The 24,469-nt window shown below is 33.1% G+C and overlaps 2 protein-coding genes across 7 annotated transcripts; one reads left to right on the forward strand and one right to left on the reverse strand.

Annotated features, from left to right (window-relative positions):
* The first annotated feature begins 1,477 nt into the window (after window positions 1-1,477).
* On the forward strand, window positions 1,478-23,584 carry LOC106674146 (chromosome-associated kinesin KIF4A-like). 5 transcript variants are annotated; one of them, XM_014406691.2, is made up of 23 exons: window positions 1,478-1,561; window positions 3,977-4,148; window positions 14,702-14,803; window positions 14,868-14,985; window positions 15,057-15,235; window positions 15,319-15,471; window positions 15,538-15,641; window positions 15,702-15,910; window positions 15,989-16,164; window positions 16,224-16,400; window positions 16,479-16,715; window positions 16,784-16,930; window positions 17,004-17,206; window positions 17,289-17,433; window positions 17,506-17,910; window positions 17,982-18,120; window positions 18,190-18,326; window positions 18,400-18,513; window positions 18,581-18,757; window positions 18,993-19,061; window positions 20,847-21,020; window positions 23,232-23,272; window positions 23,333-23,584. In XM_014406691.2, the coding sequence occupies exons 1-23, from the start codon at window positions 1,557-1,559 to the stop codon at window positions 23,385-23,387; spliced, it is 3,438 nt and encodes a 1,145-aa protein (XP_014262177.1). In that variant the 5' UTR covers window positions 1,478-1,556; the 3' UTR covers window positions 23,388-23,584. The 5 variants fall into 5 exon arrangements, with proteins under 5 accessions (XP_014262177.1, XP_014262179.1, XP_024081812.1 ...); XM_014406693.2 differs by having other exon boundaries at window positions 16,479-16,616; XM_024226044.1 differs by lacking the exons at window positions 1,478-1,561; window positions 3,977-4,148 and adding an exon at window positions 8,338-8,360.
* On the reverse strand, window positions 1,555-8,139 carry LOC106674147 (DNA excision repair protein ERCC-1). Of its 2 annotated transcripts, none has more exons than XM_014406697.2 (5): window positions 8,026-8,139; window positions 4,176-4,321; window positions 3,679-3,876; window positions 1,875-2,060; window positions 1,555-1,809 (listed from the first exon to the last, which is right to left on the reverse strand). In XM_014406697.2, the coding sequence occupies exons 1-5, from the start codon at window positions 8,054-8,056 to the stop codon at window positions 1,579-1,581; spliced, it is 792 nt and encodes a 263-aa protein (XP_014262183.1). In that variant the 5' UTR covers window positions 8,057-8,139; the 3' UTR covers window positions 1,555-1,578. The 2 variants fall into 2 exon arrangements, with proteins under 2 accessions (XP_014262183.1, XP_014262184.1); XM_014406698.2 differs by having other exon boundaries at window positions 1,722-1,783.
* Window positions 23,585-24,469: the final 885 nt, after the last annotated feature.

The following is a 24,469-nucleotide window of genomic DNA, read 5'->3' on the forward strand; positions in this document are numbered from 1 at the left end:
TTCCTTCTTGGGTATAAAAAAAGCTTTTAATATTACATAAACGTTACATATATTATTGAGTTATTTAGGATAAAAACTTTGTTATTCTTCTGAAATTAACAAATCTAGCGCTAACAAAAATTTGTTTTTAATATGATTTTGCTTAGTACAAGGTGTTGATGAAATAATCAACCATTTTGTTAAAAACCTTGGTGTTTGGAACTTTTTTTGAGCTTTTCTTGTCTCATCCTCCACATTTAACTCATATGGAGTGCCGTTGCAAACTCCATGTTTAAACATTTTGTTTAATCCTCAGCTGTTTGTTTGTAAACATCATTTTGTTTATGAAATGTGGCTTTATAGAGGAGCTGCCACATAACTGCTGCAGACTTATCAACTATAAGATATCTAATTTCTTTTATTTTCAGCCGTCTACAATTGAAAAATCAATAAAAAAAATATTAATAAAAACTGCAACTATGAATGAGCTGTAAGATTATTCACCCAGCTGATTAAAAAATAAAATGCATTTGTCAAAAATCCCTTCCATTTTATTCCAGACTAGTTTACACCCTAAGTTTTATTTACAGTCATACAAGATTAAAATTTGAAAATGCAAGAATAAAAAAAGTGATTGAAATTGAGTAAAACCGTCAAAGTTTATTAATCATCGGATAGATGTACAACGTTTGCTGTCCAGAAAGAGGCGGCTGTCCGTATCAAGTACAATTGATATGGAAATTGTTACCTAAAACGGGCCGGGGGACACATCGATGAGATGCAAAGAAGAGTCAACACAAATTTGTCCGCGTCTCATTGGTCGAGTCCTTTCCAAAAGCTTGTCCTGTATGCATCCCGCGTTGTTGATATACATGTCCACACCAATTCACAAGGATCTACAAGCGTAAGTTAAATTATTTAACAATTGATTTTGTTTAACACATGGAAACTTCATTCTTATTCTTTTCATTTTCATCACCAAAAATGTAATAATAATTAAATACTTATTACTTTTTTTTTCAATCCTAAGGAAAAAATGCTGCATTGAACATTAATATTATTGGGTTGTCCGGAAAATAATGCAGGATTTTGGTATTAAACAAAAAAAAAGAAACTAGTTACTTTAAAGCAATGTTCTTTAATCAAAATAATTTNGAGTAATCCTGTAAACGTAAACAGAATATTTTATATAGATTTTTTTTAATGAAAACTTAAAATCCTGCATTATTTTCCGGACAACCCGATATAAATAATTAGTAATATACGCATAAAAATTATGATTAAAATACAATTTACAAAAACTTGGAAAAATTTATTAACAATTCTCACATCACAGGATTGAAATATTTACATATAAGTACACATACCTGAGAATAATAAATACAATTTATAATAGATTTAAAATTAAAAATATGTACTATTTATTGGACAAGATTTTTTTTCTTATTTTAAATAAATATTTATCATTTTAATATTTTAAAAAACTCATAATTCCAGGAGAGAAGAAGAGTTCTGTCTGGTCGAATGATGTATCAAAACCTCACAGATTTGTGGAGCTGAAGTAGCAATGTTTAAAAATGACGTAAGTAACGATGGATCTTAAACGTCGAAATATTTCGCGATGCCTGTCTTCTGCTTTTTATCAGACTTGAGAAAAGGGGTGTGGAGTGCGTTGTAGAGCCTCGTTGCCTTCTGTTGGCCAAGGCCAGGGCAGAGAGCCAACGAATGCTGAGTCGCCTTGATTATTTTCTCAAGCGAGCCATAATTCGACAGGAGAGTTGATGCGTCGGTTTTATTGATAGATCTGATAGAAGTCAAAGCAGAAACCAACTTAAAAAAAAATTACCAAATAAAAATAAACATAGTTTATACTAATTATTTTAAAAATTAGTTACCTTGATATGAGAATCTGATTCGGTTTTTTCCATTATCATGTCCGGCGGTTTGTATTCAAAAGATTTGTAAGTTTCTATTATTTTGGCAGCCTCTTCAGGGTTCCATGCAAGAATTAGTGTCATATCTGTTAAGAGGCACACTCTTGTAAGGTGTTTCAAGGGATAATTTGGATCCTTAGTATCAACCTGATTTCAAACAAGAATTTTTTTTCATCCCATTGATTTAATAGTTTAGTTGATAGTTCATATTAATTGACCTCAAATAAAAATTAATTTGATTGAAAAATTATAATGTTAACTAATTAACTGGGATATGTTTTGGGACAGGATATGGTTTCTTTATGTGACCATTTTCGAATCACTGTTTTAGCTGGGAAATGGTTAAGTTAGGTAGGATTAGGTGTTAGGGATGGATGGGGTTAGTTAGGTTAGAAATGGTTACATAGGGTAGGGTTAGGGACATGTTAGGTTAAGTGTTAGGGGCGGGTTGGGTTAGGCTATGATAAGAAAATTTACATGGCATAGGGTTAGAGTCAGGTTGGGTAAGAATAGGTTAAGAATGGTTACTTTGAGTAGAATTAGGGTCAGGGACAGGTTAGATTAGGTATGGTTATGTTGGGTAGGATTAGGTGATGTGTTAGGGATGGGTTGGATTAAATTAGGAATGGTTACATTGAGTAGGATTATGGTTAGGGACAGGTTAGGTTAGGTGTTAGGAACAAGTTGGGTTAAGTGTTAGTGATGGGTTGGGTTATGTAAGGTGTTAGAGAAAGTTGGTTTAAGTATTAGGGACTGGTTGGGTTATGAAAGAAATGGTTATTATTGGTAAGTAAGGTTAGGTTACGTATCATGATGTTTTTCCGTAAAGCAGAGAAAGTACGAAGGGCACTGGGGGAGAAAATTAATAAAAATGAAATGCAAAGTATACCAACTCGTTATGATTTCAGGTTCAATGAAAAAAATTATGTAAAAATCATTATTTGTTCAGAAAATTGCCTTTATTAAAACAATGAACATTTAAAATGAGTTTTTGATGAGATTTAAAAGAAGCATTTCAAAAATCACTTTTCCCCAAGATTAGGAGAAAATTGATGGATCATCTTCATATGCATCACTTTCTTTGGGTTGGTTGATGTAAGGCTAATAGGTTGGCCCCTTCATCACTTTAAGCTCCATGATCAATATTGGCCTAATCTAATCTAAAGCACTTCATTAACTTAAGGCATTTTATCAGATGTGTATACTCCAAACTTTGGCTTTTCTTATCACGGGAGTAGGGATGTCAGCCTGCATAGGCCTTTGCACCAAGAGAGTACATTCTTTTGTTTCTTCTTCCTGGCAATATCCGCACAGGCTTGTTTCTGCTGTTCCGGGTCTAATGTTCATCTGGAGTCAGCAGTCCTACTATTAGTTAAGTTCTAACTTGTTCATGTCCAAGGTTTAATAATTTGGATGATGCTGGCAATATTTTGCCTCTGGTGTTTCAAGGAAAGATATTAGTTCTTGTAAACTGTCCCATTTGGCCATGTGGGATAGCTGTCCAGGGAAGCAGCAGTAGGGCACATAAAACTCATTACATACAAAAAATGGTTCTTTTCCAACACCCTTCAATTATACAAGTGAAAATTGCGAGTTTTTATCTTCTATAAAATCCTGCCATTGTTATACAAACATCACCCTGCCCCATTTTTCAAATAATAAGGATATTTTTGCTACAAGACCATTAAAATAAGTAAATAGCAGATTTATCCCACTCACACATGATACAGAATTTTTTAAATTCAAGTTTTGTTTTAATCCTTACCTGAACTAATAAAACCCTGAGATCATACAGCTTTCCAAGTTCCTTGATCCTATTGTTAATGTAGTCCGGTTTAAGGTTGTGATACCTGAGCGAGAGAAAAAGGGCACAGGTGGTCCTTCCCATCACATAATCTGGGATAATGCCCTCCTCGTATTCCCAGGGTACGTTGGATATACATTTCAAAAGTGGATTTCCCCTCTGTAACAAGGAAATGATGGCTGCATGTTGAATTATGACAAAAAATCAAACTCAAGATGTTTTAAAACATTTTTTCTATATAGTAAATTATTTTATACAGGAAAGTGATGACAAGGCAGAAACGTGGCATTTTCAGTATAAATGTTCCTTTGAAAGTTGAACCGAAGATCTCCACTCTGAACAAAAATGTCAGCAAGAATGTCACGAACGGCAAAGTCGCACCGAAGAAACCAGCTCAAACACCAACGAAGAAGAAACAGAACTGCAGGCTTGTAAGTGTTTTACATATTTTAACACACCTGCTTTGGGTTGACGAGAACTGAGCCTTTGTTTCTGCTCGTCACAAGCGGCCTTTCAACCTGGGCGGTTTTGACAGAATCAGTGGCGGGATCGCCATCAACCCCTGAAGGTTCTTTCGTTAAAGTTGAACTGTCTTCCTGGCTTCCTATAAAATACAAATAATTCAAATTAGTATGAAAACAAAAATCTATTGTTTCAATTGTATAGGAAGGAGTGTCATAAAATCTCATAATTAAGCCTATGCCGGAGGTCGATTTACATTTGACTCAAATTTCAGATCGATGCAGAAAAAAAGAAAAAATACAGTTAATCATTTACTAAATATTACAATTAATAGTTTGTACATTGTTATGATTGGAACATGTTCATCCAGTAAGCCCACAAATAATTCTGAGAGCAGCTGTACTTCAAGTTTTCCATAGTTCATCTTGCACATATTACATGAGACTAGGGTTATAACGTTAATTTATTAATTTTGGTTTCTGAATTAAATTTTTTATTAAAAACGTTTCGCAAGTTGCTTACGGGTTTGTCATAGCCTTTAAACATTGTTTATCAAAATGGCATCCGAACTTTAGTTTCGAATCTAACAATAGAGTACTCCCAAGGTATTTTATATTTTTATGGTATACGAGATTTATTCATTTTGAAATGATCAGTTATAGTAGACCTGCGAGTAAATAGAATTGCCTTGGTTTTTGCATTATTCAGTCTGATTCGCCATTTTAAAAAATTCAGTAGACTCTCGTTATCCGCTGAGCTAATGTACCAAGCATCACCTAAACTTTTTGAACTGGTTAAGATCATACCAGAGAGAACAACCGTAGGTAGTTTTTTTTTTCCGCCCGGCTAGCTGCCTGGGCTATTGCTGGCACCTCACATTTTTTCCACCTCACGTTTTAAATTTTTTTTAAAATTTATTTATATATTTTATTTTACTTTTTTTTTTTTCTTTTTAAGTTAGCTTTTCTGTAGGAAGTCTGGCGATCTTTCTGGTTGTGTTCTGGGACATTATTTCTACGTTTTTAGCCCTCCCACATGTGATGAAAAAGCTCTGAAACTATCTATTCACTAACATTCAATCCTAGCCTAGCCTATATGCGGGTTTCAGAGTACTCGATATTCCTCTGAAGACCCGCCCTTGTTCACGCTAATAAATACATCCATACATTATGTACAATTAAAATTACAATTAATCTAAAATATTAACCTAGGCTGGTGGGTTTATGGGGTACTTGATATTCTACCATAGACCCACCCATGCATACACTACTATCGCACTAATAAATACATTCACTCAAACAGTAACCAATCATTCTGTACAAATTTAAAAAAATGCGGAGCCACTGGCGCATTTAATATTACAACAGTGCCTCCGCCCATACACTCTAAAAGATATTATAGCCTAATATCTTAAATACTATAAATCGTACTATAATAATAATACTACTTAAATCGGTGGGTCTGTGGAATACTCAATATTCCTGCACAACCCACCCATACACTCACACATTCTCGCCAATAAATGCACTCACTTCAGGAAGGGAAAACGAAACCATGTGTGGAGAAGCATTAAAGGCGACCATATGCATTTATTTGCTTCAGATATTCGATTACTTTCTTGCTGTTTTCATTGCTGTGTTGTAAAACCTCTTTCAAACTCGAGGAAAGGCCACACTTCGTTCTGTGCAGTGCCAATAGTTCACATTTGGTTAGTAAATGCTTAACAGTTATTTGCAGTTGCACAATGGGCATCTCCGTGGACTTTTTCTCACCAAGAGATGACCATGCTTCAGTCTAGTGTGGCCTATTTGCAGTCGGGTCAACATTATTCCCTCTGTTTTGCTCATACTATCCATGGCCCACGGTTTGACCGACTGTTTTAGTTCTTTTAATTTGTCGGTCATTTTGTCCCAGCGGTTCTGCCAATCTTTCCAACAAAGATTCTTCATATATTTTTTGACATCCGCTGGGCTCAATGTAGGTAGTAAAGTGTAATAATAACTTATCCTATGAATTCTATGCAACCTCTGGTGTACATCAAGGTGGTCATTTATCCCCGTTACTTTTTAAATATTTTATTACCGATCTTGTTAAATGCATTGTGCACAGTAAAATACTTCTGTATGACGCGAAAATATATAAATGAATTAAATCAACTGTTGATTGTTCACAGTTGCAATCGGACATAAATAATCTGTATTCCTGGTGTGATATCTTTTGTTTCTAAACATTGCTAAGAGTAAATCCTAAATTTTACAGAAAGTTATACTGTATATTGTATGATTACACTATTAATGGTGTCACTAGAAAGAGCAAATACAATAAAAGACTTAGGAATGTATTTAGATTGTAAATTGTCCTGTGATCATCATATCAACTTTATTAAAAGAAAAGCTCTCAAGATGTTTGGATTTATATTAAGAATTTTGTGTCATTTTAATGATAGGACTGTACTGAAAATGTTATGTTGTTCTTTCGTAAGGAGCATATTAGAATACAGCTGTGTTGTCTTGAGTTCCTTTTACAGCTTCTGAATTGGTCAGATTGAACTTGTACAGAATCAATTTCTCTTATTTGTTTCTTATGGATTTAAAATTTATAGGATTTTTTTTTTTACAATGGATACCAGGAACTGGAGGAGTTCCCTCCTGCGCACTGCAGCTGTACAGCTTATTGTACTTTATCCCTGGCTCCATTTTTTGGGAGCTCACAACACAAGTGTGAATTTGAGCCCCAGGTGTGCCGGTGTTCTTCCATCGAAGAAACTCATTTTTGAAGGGTGTTGGGACCAAATTCAGGGTCGCTGAGATCTGGCCCCAGACTTTCCATTGACAAGTGCCATGCCAATTTATTTTCAATTGTGGCCACCGGTCCCCTTAGGCGTCAGAAAAAATCCAGAGGCGACGGTGGGGATCGAACCCACAACTGTGGGATCTACTAGCTGAGAGTCTGATGTCTTAACCACTCGGTTACCCCAACTCCCGCATAGGTTATGAACTAGAAGACTGGTGTGTCTTTTTTTTAATTTTTATAAATTGTTAAATAATGTAATAAATTGTTCCTACTTATTAACAGTAATCCAATTTAAAGTTCCTTCTTTTTATTCAAAGTGTAAGGACCTATTTCTATTCTATGTGAAACATGGTGATACAAATTATATTGTAAATCTGCCGATGCTAAGAATACAAAGACAAGCGAATGAATATGAGAATATTGATTTGCTTAATAAATCTGTTCATATCCTAAGGAAAGATGTACAAAACTCTAGTCATTAATAGTGAAATTTGTTCCATTTATGAAATAATTTTTGGTTTGTTATCTGTTTAGTATACCTACCAGTGTATAGTATTTTTCTGTATATATACTACACTGGTTGTGGGCATCTTCCTGTTGATAAATAAATAAGTTGGTGAACTCATGCTGAACCGGTTGGGTCACTTATAGGCTCCATCTTCACTTGTGAGTTACCAAATACGTAAAAGTGGACCGGTTCAGCATGCTTCCCACCACTATGAACATATTGACAAACTGTAAAATGAAAAACTTTTAGTTCACAGTAGTTAAAAGATTCTATTATAAAACTTCATATAACGGGAGATCATTTGAATCTGATTTATGATATAATTATAAACTGGTTAATTGTGATATTACTTCCTGAGATCTGAGGGATTTGACGGACCCGACCGGTCGTTCTCGGTCAATTCATGGCTGTACTGTATCGTTAATAGCGAAAAGCGTAGCGAGACTAAGCGGACCAGGTCCGATTTGGTCGTTTTAAACAAGCAAAAAAATCACAGACTGACCGACAAAGCTTACATACTGAATATTAAAATGTAAAACAATTACCAGAGGGTTGGGGAACGTTATCTATCTCCATTAATTGACCATTTAAACGAAAGACCGGTGTTGAAAATAAAAGTAAACAAGTTTAAGTTTATGTTTATACTTTATAACAGTGGGAAAAGCTTTCTCGAATTACCTTTAATTTTTTTTAACAAACGATTTTACGCATGTTATTTACGTTTTGTTCCAGTTTTTTCTATCATTGAAAAGTTACATTTTTTTGTTTACTAAAAGTATTTATTATTTTTAAAAAAGTTCACGTTTACAGTGAGTGGAGAGAACCCGCGCAACCCGAGACTTTCAAATCTTTGAGCTTTTCATACTTCATTTGAGATATTGTAAGTCCAATTTGAAATTGAATTTTATCCAAATAGCCCTTTATATTAATTTTCCACCGTTTTTAAGTATATTTTATGGCTGTTTTAAGCACAGGGGAAATTAGAATAAAAGAAATAATTTGAAATGATAACTCGTTATTATCATGAGTACCTTGATCGTCGACAGAGATTCTTGTCCTCAAATTCTTTCACACACTTTTAAAAAAACACCCAAAAATGAGATTTTATGCAAAAAACAGTTATTGTTTTTTTAAAATTGTTCTTTATATCCTGGAGAAAATAAGTTTGTATTGAGTTTTATCAAAAAGGACGGCACAATCGGTTGCTAGCCGGAACCCGCCAGAGCAAGCAGGAACAGAACCAGCCTTGGCCAACGGTCTCCACTTTTGGGCTTTCAGCAAATTTCTTTGAATTTCGTATATAAATTACTCTATTTTTAAGGTAATTTTGACTTTTTATTGTTTATTAATTGCCATTTAACTCCCGTTCGTGGTTTAACCTGTATACACAATTCTTTACGATCCTGATTATAACACACTGATTCTACTAACGACTGTTTTAATAAAAGAGCTTGTTTGACGAGCAATCTGCCACTTGTTGAACATTTGTTGGCATTGTGAAAGATTTTGATGCACCACGTATGGTTTTTAAGTTCTATCTTACATACAGTTGTCCTAAAGTTCAAAATTCCAGGTATAGGGAAGCTGAACTTTGATTCTTTTGGATTGAACCATCAGGCAAATCGGTCGATCTTTGTTGAAGAACCCTGTCGTACAACACACAAACCAATTTGAGAATTTCCTATTTTAATAAAAGAGCGAGTTTTATCGACAATCTGCCACTTGTTGAACATTTGTTGGCATTGTGAGAAGTTGTGGCCCATCATGTATGATTTTTAAGTTCTATCTTACAATACAGTTGTCCAAAATTTCAAGTATAATACTAGGGCATTGTATATGAAATTAGCCGATAATTTATTTTCTCTCTAATAGTATGGACAATATTGATTTAAATTGCGTTATATTTCTTCTTGCAATTGGTTCTAGTTTTAATAAAAAATTTAGTATTGATTGTGGGTTGTACAAATGAAAATAAGGCAGGTGTTGTAAGTTATGTTCTAATGTGTATGAGACCTACTTTGATTTTTTATGGCATTTCGACTTATTTCTCAAATCTATGGTATCAGAAGTTAAACTTGTGGAAACCTGTTGTGAACCTGATTCTTCATGATCTAATCAGGACATGTATTCTGTGTATTTGTTAGAAAAGTGGACCCTATTAAATGTGAATCAGAAATATTCTCAGTCTTTGGTATTTTCTTTGGTATCAATATTTGTGTCTGTGTCTTTGTCGGTTTCACCTTCTTTATTACCTTTCATACTAAATTATTGTTTGATATCCGAAATGAATTCTTTCATTATATCATTATCCCGTGGTATTTGCAATTTATTTAATATAAATTCTATCGAATTATCTATAATTTTTTGTGTCCATTTTTCTTTTTCTTCTTGTATAAATTTTGTTTGCGACCGAATATTTATCAGTGATCTTTGTGTGGAACTTTTTTATTTTTTCCCATTGTTACTTAATTATTTTATAATCAGCAGTAAATCGTAACACTCTGATTAATTGAATAGTCAGACGCTCTGCTACCAATATTTGTAATGTTACGGTAAAATTAAATAAAATAAATTCCACTAATACCTCTTTTTCAAACAATTCTGTATATGATTAAAAAATAGAAATTAAAAAAAAACTTTCATGCATATAAGTATAATATAAGTAACAAAACTTCTGTGTGTATATACATATATTAATTTTTAAAAAAGTTTACTTGATTATGTATAAAATTAAAAAATAAATAAAATGAATGAATAGGTGACCACCACATATGATTTTAAAGTTATATTAGGATTCAGACTTCTCGCATAAGGTTGAAACAATATTTATTATTTAGTTTGGTTGGATCTCTTTTGGCTGGTCAGTATTGATTGGCTTGTATGTTTTGTCTTTTGTATGTTATTTATTAGTTTAATTATTAATTAGTAAAGTCAAGAAAGTTATGCTGATGTTCGTTTCCAAAATCCCGTGCAAACTAGAAATTGAAACCATCTGATTATTTAGTTTTGTCGGATCATTTTTGGCTGGTCAGTCTTCATTAATTGGCTGCCTGTGATCGGCTTTGTATTTTTTTAATATTATTTATTAGTTTATGTGATGGTAAAGTCAAGAAAGTTATGCTGCTGTTCCAGTTTCCACAATTGATGTTTTTATTTTTTACACACATTCATTATTAGATTTATTGTGATCATGACATACAAGCAATGAGCCAAAAGAAAAATGAAAATAGCTAGACTTAATCTTTCAAAAGCATCAAGCATTAAATAAGAAATTAACAAAGCCAGACGCCGAAATACATCAGATAGTGAAAAATAGAAAAGATTATAGGTCAATCTTGCTGCAAACCTTCAAGAAGGAATCTAACAATTGTTTTACTTCAATAAAAACAGTTGTAGTTAGAGAAATTTTTCTTTAATTAAAAAGAGAGGAAAATTTTTTGAGCAATGTAACATGACTGTTTTTTGTTAACAAGACTGTGATTGTTTCTTGGAGCCCATTGTACCCTGTAACTTGTTCGTTATGCAATAATTTTAGTTTGCCTTATTCTTGCATTTTTAGGCCTTCTGTTGTGCATTTGTGTTAATGTATTTTACAATTTAATTAATTACACTTGCTTTGTTAGTATTGCTGATTTTTTGTTGCTTAAACCAAGACTAGATTTTGACTAATGGTCTCACATTTCAGGAGATGATCTCTCAACAGTCAAACGATAATGTGAAAAATAATTACTAAAAAGAACATTTTGAAAGTCATGATTGGAAATTTGTCAGGGTGGCCAGTTTTATGGTTGCCACCTGACAAATTCTCTAATTTTGTATCTGTCAACCGGCAGATTAAGACGGTCTTTGTCCTATTGTGATCGAAATGTACGTGACAATATAGTTTAATAATTACCTGTAATCTCGGTCATCACTGATTTTTGTCAGTTAGACACGTTGAGATTTTTGGTGTTGAGTTGAGGTGATTTCTGTGAAGTTGGATGGTGGGGGAGCTGTGTGTTGGATCTTCACTCCACAGAAATCAAACAAACTGAGCACTGAAGATGAAAATTGCATTGAATATTCATCCATTCATCTGTTGAAGACGTCACCGACCTGATGGATATTGCCACTCAAATTGATCAGATGCGGGACCATCGGCAAGCAGCCGACAAATGCTTCAGTATTCGAAACTGATTGTTTTGTAATCGACATTTCATCATCGCTTCTTTCAATATTCAAAATTTGTTGTCTCACACAGGTGGTAATTAAAAATTTCGACTCCAAGCCAGCAAAACTTGGATGGATTACACGAACACAGTATAGCTCAGTGGCTTCAAGCTAAGTAAAATCAAACAATAACACCATGCTTAAATATTGTGAAAGATCTAATCTGTTGGTGAGGAGCAGTCAGGAATGAATTATTTTCGATAAACACTTTTTTCATTCCTCCTCCCCCCCAAGTTTCGGCTTTTATTCAGGTCATAGAATATAATAAAATAAAATGTAAATGCTTTTTATTTCTTTTCCTCGAAAAACAACATACAAATATGAACTGTACAAAAAGCATATACACATTTGAGATATCATCTGTCTCTGGAAGTAGTTGGTACGCATAATATGTTTATAATATATATACACTATTGAATCCTATATTAAATCAGCTACGGAGAAAAAAAAAAAATACAATAAACAAGCATCATATATAAACAATTTCTTAAAATGTAACAAATAAAGTAGTTTAATATATGTCCATAAGCCAACTCATAACAACTATTAATAAATGTATAAATATTGTATATAGTACTCGGAATAAATAAACAGTTGAATGAATAAATAGTTAAATATATTAATTTAATAATTAAATTCTTGTTTGAATTGATTTCTACATTTTAATATGTATATTAAATAATTATACAGTTGCTGCCAATTTCGTCCATTTAAATCTTTGAGAAATATATTCCTATTTAATTGAAATGCATGTGTCACAATCTGTTCTCGATTCGACAAGACGGGCCCAACTCTGAATCCTTTTTATAACAACCCCAGAGGTCTTGATAGAACCTGAATACAGGCGATCAGGTGCCTTTTTATAATAAAATTTAATTAAAGTTTAAAAACAATTTATTAAACACACAAGAAAATAATAATTAAAACCAATAAATTTCCTTTTAAATTTTAAACAAACAATTAAAACTTTATAAATTTAAATAAACAGTAATTTCCTACTAAGCGTTTGCCAGGCCATTTAGAACAAGGGTGGATATGTACTCACTATTTCCAGTCAATCCACAGTGGACCGAAGCACTCTATTTTAGGGAATACAACACTTTTGAGGATCGCACACTTATCTTGTCTATCATCTACACGGAATGGACTTGTTCACCTCTCAGACCCGACTGTCTCATCCCTATTCTCTTTTATTTTTTTTCTCTAGGCCTAATCACAAAATCTAAAACATAACATTGTCACTTTGAAATCATTTGAAATGTGACACATGTATAAAGGTTTTTCTGTAGTTCCTCAGATTTGGGCAGATTTATATAAAATGACAGACAGTTTTATCTGCTAACATATTGCAGAGAGAAACCATCTCTCCTCACTTCTTGAATATGAACAATTTAAATTTACCATTTTAGTCCTAGTTTTCATTATTATAGACATAAAAAACCTTCGTGAACTGTCTTTTAAATGTGTTTTCCCCTAGGAAAGTAGTGTTGATGCTTTGTATAATGCTGAAATGCTTTGTATAATGAATGAAAACGTGTGCGCTCTTTCTCCTCCAAATGGGGAGGCCTTGTTTGAACTGGTTTTAAATCTATGAAGTCAATTACGTATATGCTATTTTTTGTTGATATAATTTCATGATATGTCCATGGTTAACTAACGAATTGTGCCAAAATGTTGTTTTTTTACATTATCTGTATTAATTTCTTCCTAAGACATTCCTGGGTGAATTACACAAAACAGGTCTAACGTTTGTGTTAACATACATTTTGTAATTCACCCAAGCTTTGAAGATGACACGAATAAAGGTCAAAACGTTGGCAAAAAAATGAAAAAGTTGTTAATCTTATAGCAACAAATATTATCCACACTGGGGACATTATTAAATTCATAATTTAAACAATCATTCCTCGGAAAGTCCCATTATAAATAGTGGTAGCCGGTGATCTTGACTCAAAATCAAAGGAATTTGTTTTGGAAGAAAAGTGATAAAAATATAAGATCAGAGAGATGCTTCTATATTGTTTCAATAACAAACAATATATATGACAAAACTTCAAGCTGCGTCTTAAAAATAAAACAAATAAAGCATAAACTTTTGCTTTCAAGCAAATAAATAACAATAATGGGACATGAAAACGATAACAATACTTGCCTTAAGGTCAAACTTAAAATAATCAACTTTGATTGTAACAAATAATAAAAAAGAAAAAAAAAAGGTCACACGATGAAAATGGGTTTTATATATCAAATAAAATCAAAATAGATTCAAATCTAGTACTGTTTTTTTTTCCTTCTCAATGCCAAGGCTAGACTGAACTATCTCCTTGCTCTTCTGCCTCTAACATGGAGGACAAGCTTGGGCATACTTTTGTTGTTTTAATCTAAAACACTTCATTCCGACTGCTCCTTAATACTTAAACAAATTATTGAACAACACTTGCTAAAAAAAAAAAATTGTAAAGATGTCAGTCTGAGTCAATGGTTCTGAATCTACAAAGACTTACAAAACTTCACGAGCTGCTGAGAAATCATCGTCAAAGCCATTTTTCCTAGACGATTCTGTCTTGATAAAACAGCATCGGCGACAAAAGCCCAGTGAACATGAAAGTCAGAGATTGCCGTTTATCTCTACGTCTTATCAATTGTTCCTGCCAAACTCAGCGAACTTGACAAAACTATTATTACTCGTAATTGAATATTAACCAAAATAAATATTATGCTCCATTCTGTGTTCTCCAGTGTCTGCTTTATGTTATAATAAACTTTAGTACTCAATGCTACGTTTTCATTTCAATACAATCTGGTAAAACCGACTCGCTAACATAAACGTGCGGCACAATACAGCACCAAACGATTTTATAATTGGGAATAATATGCTGAAAGTATTGTACAATGGTTTGACTCCTCCACAACAGAATTCAAAACTAGTTGGATGTTTAACACTCCTGTATGACAGGAATTACTTTTCTTTTCTTTTTTTTTTCACTAAAAAATTTGTTTTTAAATATTTAGATGGATTCAGTAAAGGTTGCTGTACGAATCAGGCCACTTGTAAAATCAGAAACTGAAAGTGGCTGTCGCTCTTGCATTGAAAGGATACCCAATGAACCTCAGGTAAATATTTTTAATCTGATAATTCAGCAATTGTATATTAATGCTAGTAAATCCAAAATATTAGATCTCAATCGGAAAAGCTAGTCAGATGTTCACGTTTAATTATGTCTTCGATGAGTTCGAGGGACAAAGCAAGGTCTATAATTGCGCAGTGAAGCATCTTATTGAAAATCTATTCAAAGGTATTTACTTTTTAAAAATCTTTTTAATACTCAACTGTTAACTAGGTTCTGATGGATATTTGATTTATTAGGTTATAATTTGACTATCCTCGCATACGGTCAAACAGGTTCTGGCAAAACATACACTATGGGTACAAATTATTCTGGAGACATTGAGCTGGGCGTAATTCCTAGAGCGGTTTACGATATATTCGATACAATTGAAACAAAGACTGATTATTCGTACAGAGTGACTTGCTCGTTTTTAGAGGTAAGTAGACTGATAATATTCAAGTCGCCTGGATTTTTCAGCTGTTTTATTTTTACAATGTAAAAAAAAATTTATTTGCCTAGTTGTATAATGAAAGTCTATATGATTTGCTGACTAACAAACCGCGTGAGCAAAGTGTGGTCGATATGCGGGAGCAGAATAACGGTATTTGCATTCCCGGTCTGACTGAAGTGGAGGTCCATTCGCCCGCCGAAGCCCTCAGTCGTCTTCAAGAAGTAATTTTATTTTGATGCGATAAAAAAATACTCCCAAATCTTCTATTAATTTTAAGCTTTGTCAAGGGTTCTCAAGGTAGGGTGGTAGGAGCAACAGCCATGAACGCCCAGTCATCACGATCACATGCCATATTCACGTTTAATATTAGAATAACCAACAAGCAAAACCCGTAAGATCTGTTTCATATTTCAAAGTTTCCCAGTATTATTTTGCATGATGGTTTTTACAGGAAGGAAGTGATGACATCTAAGTTTCATTTAGTGGATTTGGCCGGATCGGAAAGATCGAAAAAAACTGGCGCCACAGGCGATAGGTTCAAAGAAGGGGTCAACATTAATAAAGGGCTCATGGTACTCGGCAATGTCATATCGCAACTCTGTGATGGAACGAATAGCTTCATCAATTATAGAGACAGCAAGCTCACTCGTCTCCTTCAAGGTTCTTAAAAAATCTTGATTAATAAATCATAAAAATTTCATAAATACTCTTTTTGTTAACAAATTCTTTTTTTTTTAGATTCACTTGGTGGAAACTCTGTCACGCTTATGATTGCATGTGTGAGTCCAGCTGATTACAACCAAGACGAGTCAGTCAGCACCCTTCGGTATGCAGACAGGGCAAAGAAGATCAAGAACAAGCCGGTAGTGAACCAGGACTCGCAAAGTGCAGAAATATCCAAGCTCAAGAAAGAAGTAAACTTTTTCTCTCTCTCTCCATAAAAGGCAATGAGTTTTTAACCGTTTGTTTGTAGTTGGAAGACATGAGGCTGAAATTTATTGAAGGAGGTGGTGTCAGTTACGAGTGTCCTCCGAGTCACAAACAGTTGGAACAGGAGTTGGAGGATGCTCAGACTCGTATCAAAGAGCTTCTTAAAACTTTAACCGAGTATATGTCTCAAAGCTCCAATTTATTGGAGCGAGCTGTAATGGTATGTTTTTCACCAAAATTGGATTATTTCAACACAATGTTTTCAATTTTTGTTTTAAATCAAAAATAAAATTTACAGGCGGAGAAATTAGAAGAGACAATGAAAGAGAAGTTCTCCGAATTGACCCACCTGTCTGAATCGATCAACACGGACTCAGGTGATATCGACAAGAACAAGATTCTGCAAGAGATCAAAACCAAAATTCTTGAAGTTCAGGTAGAAGTCCTTGGTTTTCTTGAAGTGTATTCAGTCCCCGAAGAACTCCTAAGAACCCTGCATGTTTCCTCAAAAATCCTTGCTGATAGCATGAATGATGTAAACCTTTTCCCAAAGTTCTTTTTTTTTTTCTTTATACCTTAACCTGTTTTTTACTTTTTCCCTAGGCGCAGAGACTCCAGTGCGAGAAGGAGATGCTCAGTCATGAAAAGCTGTCAGGAAATAATAACAGCCCATTTGAAGAGGATGGACTCAATACACCAATAAAGCACGAACACATTCTATCCCAGGCAAAGATCAACAAAGAAATTTATGTAAGTGTGAATTTATTTATTTAAAGTAATTTTTAAACGGCTCTTAGTTCAACAAGTTTTTTTTCTCTCTCAGCAAATCACAAAGAATCTTGTCTGGAAAGAACAGCTAATGGCAAAATTGTCTGAAAATTCAAATGGACTCGGTGTCATTGAGGGAGTTTCTCAAAAGGAGGTCGATGATCTCAAAAAGCAAGTCGAATCCTTGCAGGCTGAAAAGGACGAGCTGCTTAGTCAGATCAACAACGCTGCAGTAAATTCGGCAAACAATGCCAGCAAGTAAGAAATTTTTTCGACTAAAATTATTCATACGATTTCAGGCTTATTTGAACTTTGACTTTAAATGTTGATAATTTTATAGAGTTGCTGAACAGAGAAGGAAAAGGCTCCAAGAACTTGAGCAACAGAAGACAACACTTCTTAAAAAGATTGCAGAACAAGAAAAGATAATTAAAATGAAGCAGAATTCTGATGAAAAAATGAAAGCTTTACAGGCTGATATCATGGTAAAATATTAATTTTCAAATTGTAACATTCGATAATCTCATTTAACTACTTTTCCTTCAATTTGTTTCTAGTCGATGAAACAACTCAAGGTAAAACTGATACAGCAGATGAAGAGTGAAAATGAAAAGTTCAGAACGTGGAAGGTAGAAAAAGATCGAGAAATGTGCCTGCTTCGTTCCCAGAACGTTAAACGACAGAACCAGCTGAAAAAGTTGGAACAGCAGCACACGCTACAGCAGAACGTACTGAAGCGTAAGCTCGAAGCTGCTGCAGCCGCCAACAAAAGGATCATGGCTGTCCTGGACAGGCAGAAGCAGGCCAAGATGAGAAGGCTGAAGGGCCCTGCTTCTGAAAGGATAAAAGAAAAGATGCAGGAGGAGCTCGAGCTGCTCGAGTCGGAATACGAAGCCCAGAGGTCGCTCGATTCTCTAATCCAAGATCGAGCATCTCTTACAAAAGAATTAACCATAGTCAAAGTACTTAAAAAAAAAAATGTTTATTTTTAATTGATACAAGTAAACCTGTTTATTATTATCATTTGTTTTAGGAAAGCCTGCAGGATAATTATATATGTCAGGAAGAAAAAGAAAAATTAGCAAGGAACATGAAACAAATTGAAGAAGGCATCGCCAACAGGAGTGCCGAAATTTCTGACCTTCAGCAAAAGCTTCTTGATATCCATCATGGTATTATATTGTTAATACTTTTAGTTTAACTTGTCATATTATTGTTACTATTATTTTTTTTTCCTTTAGAAGATCGTCCTAAAGGAAATTGGGATATGCTGCAATCAATGGGCGATGCAAAGTTTGCCATTTCGTACCTGTTCAACCTTGTGTCTGAAAAAATAAAAGAAAATTTAAATACTGCACAGTCCGTTTCAGAGCTCAAGGTCTTTTGGCAGCTTTTCACATTTTATTAACCTTTTTGTTCTTCTTTTTTTAATATTAATTTTTTTCTAATAGGAACAACAACATGAATATGTCAACCAGCTTGATTTCTATTCTCAAAAGATGGAAATAATGGCTGCCAATCACAAAGTTGAATTGGAAAATTTGGAAAAAGAATGTGAGGAAAAAGTAAGACAACAAATTTTATATATTGGGGAAAAAAAACATGTTCTAACATTTTTTTTCTTTCTTGTAGGTCTACATCTTGTTGAAGCGCATTCAAGAGCCAAGTCTGAACGGGTCTGAAGAGATGGTTCAATACGAGAATATCAAGTATGAAGAGCTCGAGAAAGTCGGGATGCTCAGGAACAGAGTCAAGGAACTCGAGGAAGAAGTAGACACCTTGAACAAAGCACTCGTCGTGCGCAAACCTGTACGTGTATATTATTTTTTAAAAATATCATTTTCTCCGAATCAAAAGCAATTAATAAATGGATATCAGAAATAGATATTTGTAGATATGGTTTTTACATAATTAAACTAAATTTTAAATATAGCGTTTCTTCTTTTGTTTAGTTTTAATAAATACATAAGGCAGTTTGATTTTTATTATTATTATATTAGGATTGTTCAATGATTGAAAAATATCAATTTTTTTGTTTATTTAGCCATCTACGCATATGGAAGCTTTTGAAAATTTTTTGGCGCAATCAAATCCAAACTTAACTACATTGAAGGTACTCTTTCTAAGATCAATTATTGCATGTGCATGATGAAAAAAATTTGTAAATTTATTTTTAATTTATTAAAAATTAAAAAAATTCATTGCAACGCTTTTAAAGCTGATCGTCTTCCTCTTTTGCACCAGGAGATTGGTTTAACAACCTTGTCATTGATTGAAAAGGAGGGTTGAGAATAAATTTGTCATATTTGTCTATAGAAGTTTCCGTCCAAAAATTTCATTCTGTTTGAAGGGAATTTTTTTGTCTGCTGCGTTAAACTCAAAACCACATTTGAAATTACGTCGTGTCATCCGTTAGCTGTGGATTATTAATTGACAAAAATATAAATTTGTCACATTATCATTAAATTTTGTTTATCACTAGTAGAATAATCAAAAGATATTCTAAGAATATAAAATCCCATCTTCTTGATTCCTGGGGCGTTTTGATAAAAATGTAGCAAGTTAACCCTTTCAGGACAGGTAAAGTGATATCCCGCTCTTGCTTCCTCCTGTGAGGAGCTGAGAGTCTTCAGTCATGCTCACCTGTCCCTCTACCCAGGTACAGTGAGTGTGACATCACGCTCTTCTCACTATTAGACTGAAGTTGAAAGAGTGTGTTACTCAAACCAGCAAATAACAGTGTTAAAAATAATTTACAGTACACTTGTTTCTTTAGCTTTAGTCTAAAAGCAAAGGGACTATAGTGCGATATCACACTCACTTAGTACATTGGGGACCAAAGGGTGTTGACCGACCTGAAAGGGTTAAACCAAGTAGGGTAAGTGTTTAAGTCACTATAAAAAAAGGTGAATTTTTGAACATAATGACTTCTTTTTTGGCTAATATTAATTTCATAATTTCTAAAATATTCCTAAAAAAGAAATAATTTGTAGGTTTATGGTTGATTAAATCGATTGTAATTTTTAAAACAATTTCTGGCCACGAATTTTTTTTTTCTTTTGTTATGTCAATCTGTGCTTGTTGCATTCAGTTCATAAGTGATCTAAAATTTCTACAAGAAAATTTTTGTAAGTATATAATATACAGTAATATAAATAAAAAATGGGATCAATTTCGTGTTTTGGATTGAAGTAAACATTTAAATCAGTTTCTCCATTTTTCTATTCTTCATGACAAATATTTTTGTAGATTTTGTATGCCAATCCAAATTAGTTTGGGATTTTTTTTATAGTTACCTATCATACTGGTCTGCCTATCTCTCGCTTATTAATTTAGATGTGTTTCGGCAATTCGCCATGGTGGTGCCGAAGATGACAAAATGCTAAAACGTGTACGAATTAACAAAAATCGGTTATGGTAGGCAGACCAGGATATGTTAAGTTTATCACCCCACAAACCACAGGAGGAAACTCACATAGTTTGAGTAGACCATTAGTAAATTCATTTCTTTTAAGTTTACAAAGCAAAACAACTAAAAATACACTTCTTATTGAGTAAAATAAATTTTTGCTTATTCATTGTTATTTGTATGAATATCAACTGCACCTGTCTTCATTTCCAAGTTGACGATCAGTGATTCTTGTTTAAGTTCAGTTTTGAAGGTTTTCCAATAAAGGATTCGATCCTGTTACATCAAATAGCTGATAGATTTAATTCTTTCAGACAAGGAAAGTATAAAATTTATGATTGATAATTGATTCAGTCAGTTGTAATGCACATCCGGTCTGAAAATAGCGCTTATTGGTTAAACTAAGGCGGTTATTATTATTTTTATTTATTTATTTTAACAAGAATAATTTCATTTGTTGCATTTATTTTAACTCAAAATCATTTGTAGGCTGGTCAGGGCATGAGAAAGAGCAAAAAGAAAACACAGACGTTCACCTACGAATTGGCGGATGAAGAGAAGATGAGGGCGTTTGACGATTCGGTCGAGATAGAGAATGATGACCCCAACAATGATCCAGATTGGGTTCGCACGCCCCTGTACAAGAGACCGCAGGCCCGTAAGGTAAATGGTTTTTATACAAACCAGTTCCTCCGTTCGTTATTGACTGGCCAAAATGATTTTTAAAAAGCTATGCTTTCCTGCTTGTCCAGCTTATTAAGAAAACTTACAGCTCAATTTTTTTTCTAGTGTTTCATTCTTTATTTGGGTGGGGAGGGGGTGTTCAACCAATTCTCAGATTCTTTTTTCTAATACTGTCATTCTTTCTTTAAAATATTTAGAACTAAAACAGGGAACACATTTACCCGACGCAATGACCATGACATGACCTGATTTATCTTAAAGTAAACCAAATTTAACGAAATCAAAAATTCACGAGTTTTTATAAAAATCATTCAATTATGATGGTTTGTAGAAAAATTATGAACACACCTGAATACCTTTTGTCGATAGAATGAATTTAGGTAATAATTTAATTTAGCAAAAGAGTTGTTGCGATTATGACACTGGTTTGTGATGTACCCTGTGTTGTCTGTGGCGTGTGTTTGACATCGAATTGGTGTGAACAACCTAGTAAAACGACAAGACTAGCTTGGGTCATGTCATGTCGTGTTGTGTTGGGTGTGTTCCTCGCTTAATGGTCCAATCACAACGTAATGGGACTTATTTTATCCACAGCTTTCTTGTAAACATTTTGAGATAAAGTTTAATGCATTTGTTGTGGCACTGATTTGTAAAGACTGCCGTGATACAGAAAAAAATATTTTTTTCCTCAAAAATTATAAAAAATTCCAAAAAGTAAAATTCACAAACCATCTTCACAGTAATGACAAAGCGATACTAAAGATCTGTGCGGTTTTGGCGTTGGCACGGCACTCATCACTGTAAGGTGAAGGTCCCTGGTTCGAATTCAGCGGCCCTGAAAATTCTGCCTTCTAATTATCATTTTTTCCCTCAGGGTCCTAATAAAAAAAAGTGCGACAAAATTTTCAGTTTTTGTAATTTTGTTTTTGTTAATTAAAAAAATAAATTAATAAAAAGCAATTCAAAATATTCAACAAAAACTGAGAAAATGGAACATAAAGGAGCACAAAACGTCACTTTTCACTTTTGATTTTCAACATATTGATCATGCTTCTTTTGATGCATCTTTTTGTTGAAGACGTACTGTGATTTATCCATTTGTAGATGCGATTCTGATCTATGTAATGATACCCAAAATAATTCTAATTAATAAAGAAATTGAAAAAAAATTAGTACTTGCAAAATTCAAAATAGCAAATCATTTATACCAAAGAATGCACAAAATAATCTAGTTTAGTCTAGTCATTTTTAAACAATTAAAATTTTTGTTGAAAATTTTAAAAAATTAGCACTTGCGAAGAGCTCAAAATTGCAGATTATTTACAGCAAACTCTGTAGAAAAAAATCTAGTTTAATATATTTAAAAAATAAAAAAAGACCAATGGCTGACCCCCTTTCCATTGTGAATACGAGGAGGCTGAGGCTGGCTCTGAGGCAGATTTTATTTATTTATTCATTGTTAAATAACCTGTTAAATAAATAATTGTATAACAATAATTTTTTTCTCTGTATCTGTTGTCTAAATTAACGATTTTGGGTGGGTCTCTTATGAAATCCGCTCCCACAGGCGATGGCCAAATTTGGTGCAACCCGTACAAGTGTTTAGTTTCAAATTTTCATAAAACCCTTTTGGATTTTTAATTGTTACCCATTGTAATTAACGTCTGGAAGAAGTGAAAGGCCAACTTTTTGTACAATTTCAGCCGTTTGCAATACGCTCCAAATAACAATTTTTTACCTTCTCCATTTTACAGCTCTTCCTTTGTATATAAGACTCCATTTTCAACAATTAGTAAAAACTTACTTAAATAAAAAACCTGAAAACTAGAAATACACTTTTGTATATTTACCATCATTTATTGTTACAATAAATAATTGAAGAAAACACAAAATTGTAAAACTTTTTGGAGATTTTTCTTTACAAATCTTGAAAATGACAAAAATGTTTTAGCACTTAACAGCCTAAAAAAAAAATGTTTTTAATGGCACACATTTAAAAGCTGGTTTCACACTAAAAATAAATGCATAAATATGTGGATAAAATAATATAGAGACACCTGCTGCCCTGTATGGATTAAAATAAATGAAGATCTAAACAGGGATTAGTTTCAATTTATACTAGGCAGACAGACACCACTGTTCTTTGCTTGTCAGTTCTGAATTTATTAAAATTTGTTCTCTGTTTTGCAGGATAAGTCAAATTTAGAAGTTAGCCCAACAAAAAAACAGAGGTATGGTTAAAAGCCCATTTGTCTTATAAAATCAAGTTTCAACTTTTTTTTTTTTTCTAGGTTAATGGAACCTTTAGCGAGCATAAGGGCGAGAAGGGACGACTACTTTGTATAGACTCCATAGTCATACGGTTATTTTAAAATAGTTTTGTTTTTATATTCTGGAAAAAACCAACACCTTTAGCCCCCCTGATATTCGTTGCAATTGCTTGTTCTATTGTTCGCCTAAATATTATTTGTATATATTTTATAGTTAAAGATTATTTTCAGTTTTATATAATAACCTAAAGTTCTTGTCCTTTAATTGTACATTGATTTTAGATCTATTTTTTTATTTATTTTAAAGTTGTTACTCATGTACGATTGTATCATTTTCTTAATGTTGAACAGCAATGGGTAAGAAAATAAAAAAGCTTACAAAAATTATACACCCGTTACCTTTTGTACAGAACTTAACTTCACATTTAATTGTTAAAATTAAAAATTATTAAATTATTCTTTGTGCATATTTTATTGTTGAAGATTATAATCAATTTTAAATAATAACCTGAAGTTCTTGTCTTTTAATTGTACATTGATTTTAGACCTATTTTTTATTTATTTTAAAGTTGTTACACATGTACGATTGTATTATTTTCTTAATGTTGAACAGCAATGGGTAAGGAAATAAAAAAGCTTACAAAATTATATACCTGCTACCTTTTGTGCAGAACACAACTTTACATTTAATTTTTAAAATTGTGTAAATAAGTGTTCTCGCCAATTGGCTTTTTTTTAAATAAATATGTTAATACAAAACAGTGAAAGTGAATTTACAAATTGCATTTCTTCCCTAGAAGTGAGAATGCTGTGAGAAAGTGTAAAACTGACGCAATAGGGCTGGAATCGCAGAGGAAGTTATGACCATCCAACAGAGGTCTCTTAATTTGTAAAATCAAATAATGTAGATGACTAATTAAAGATTTTTTTAAACAGAATTAAGCTATTTGGAGGATTGAATTTGAAGAAGGCAGTTTTGATGTTAAGATAAAATTAGCCTATATTTACGCTGGAGAGAAGTTTATTCATTTTTAATTTTATTTGTTCAAATTTCCATGGAGAAGAAAAAAAAAGGTGTCGGGTCCAGCAGGCCAGTTAATAATTGTGAGTGGATGAACGCGTTTAATTCTCTTTTTGATTTGTAATCGAAGTTACAAT

This window comes from Cimex lectularius, unplaced genomic scaffold (genome assembly GCF_000648675.2).
Source record: "Cimex lectularius strain Harlan isolate CLEC.00 unplaced genomic scaffold, Clec_2.1 scaffold110, whole genome shotgun sequence".
Taxonomy (NCBI): Eukaryota; Metazoa; Arthropoda; class Insecta; order Hemiptera; family Cimicidae; genus Cimex; species Cimex lectularius.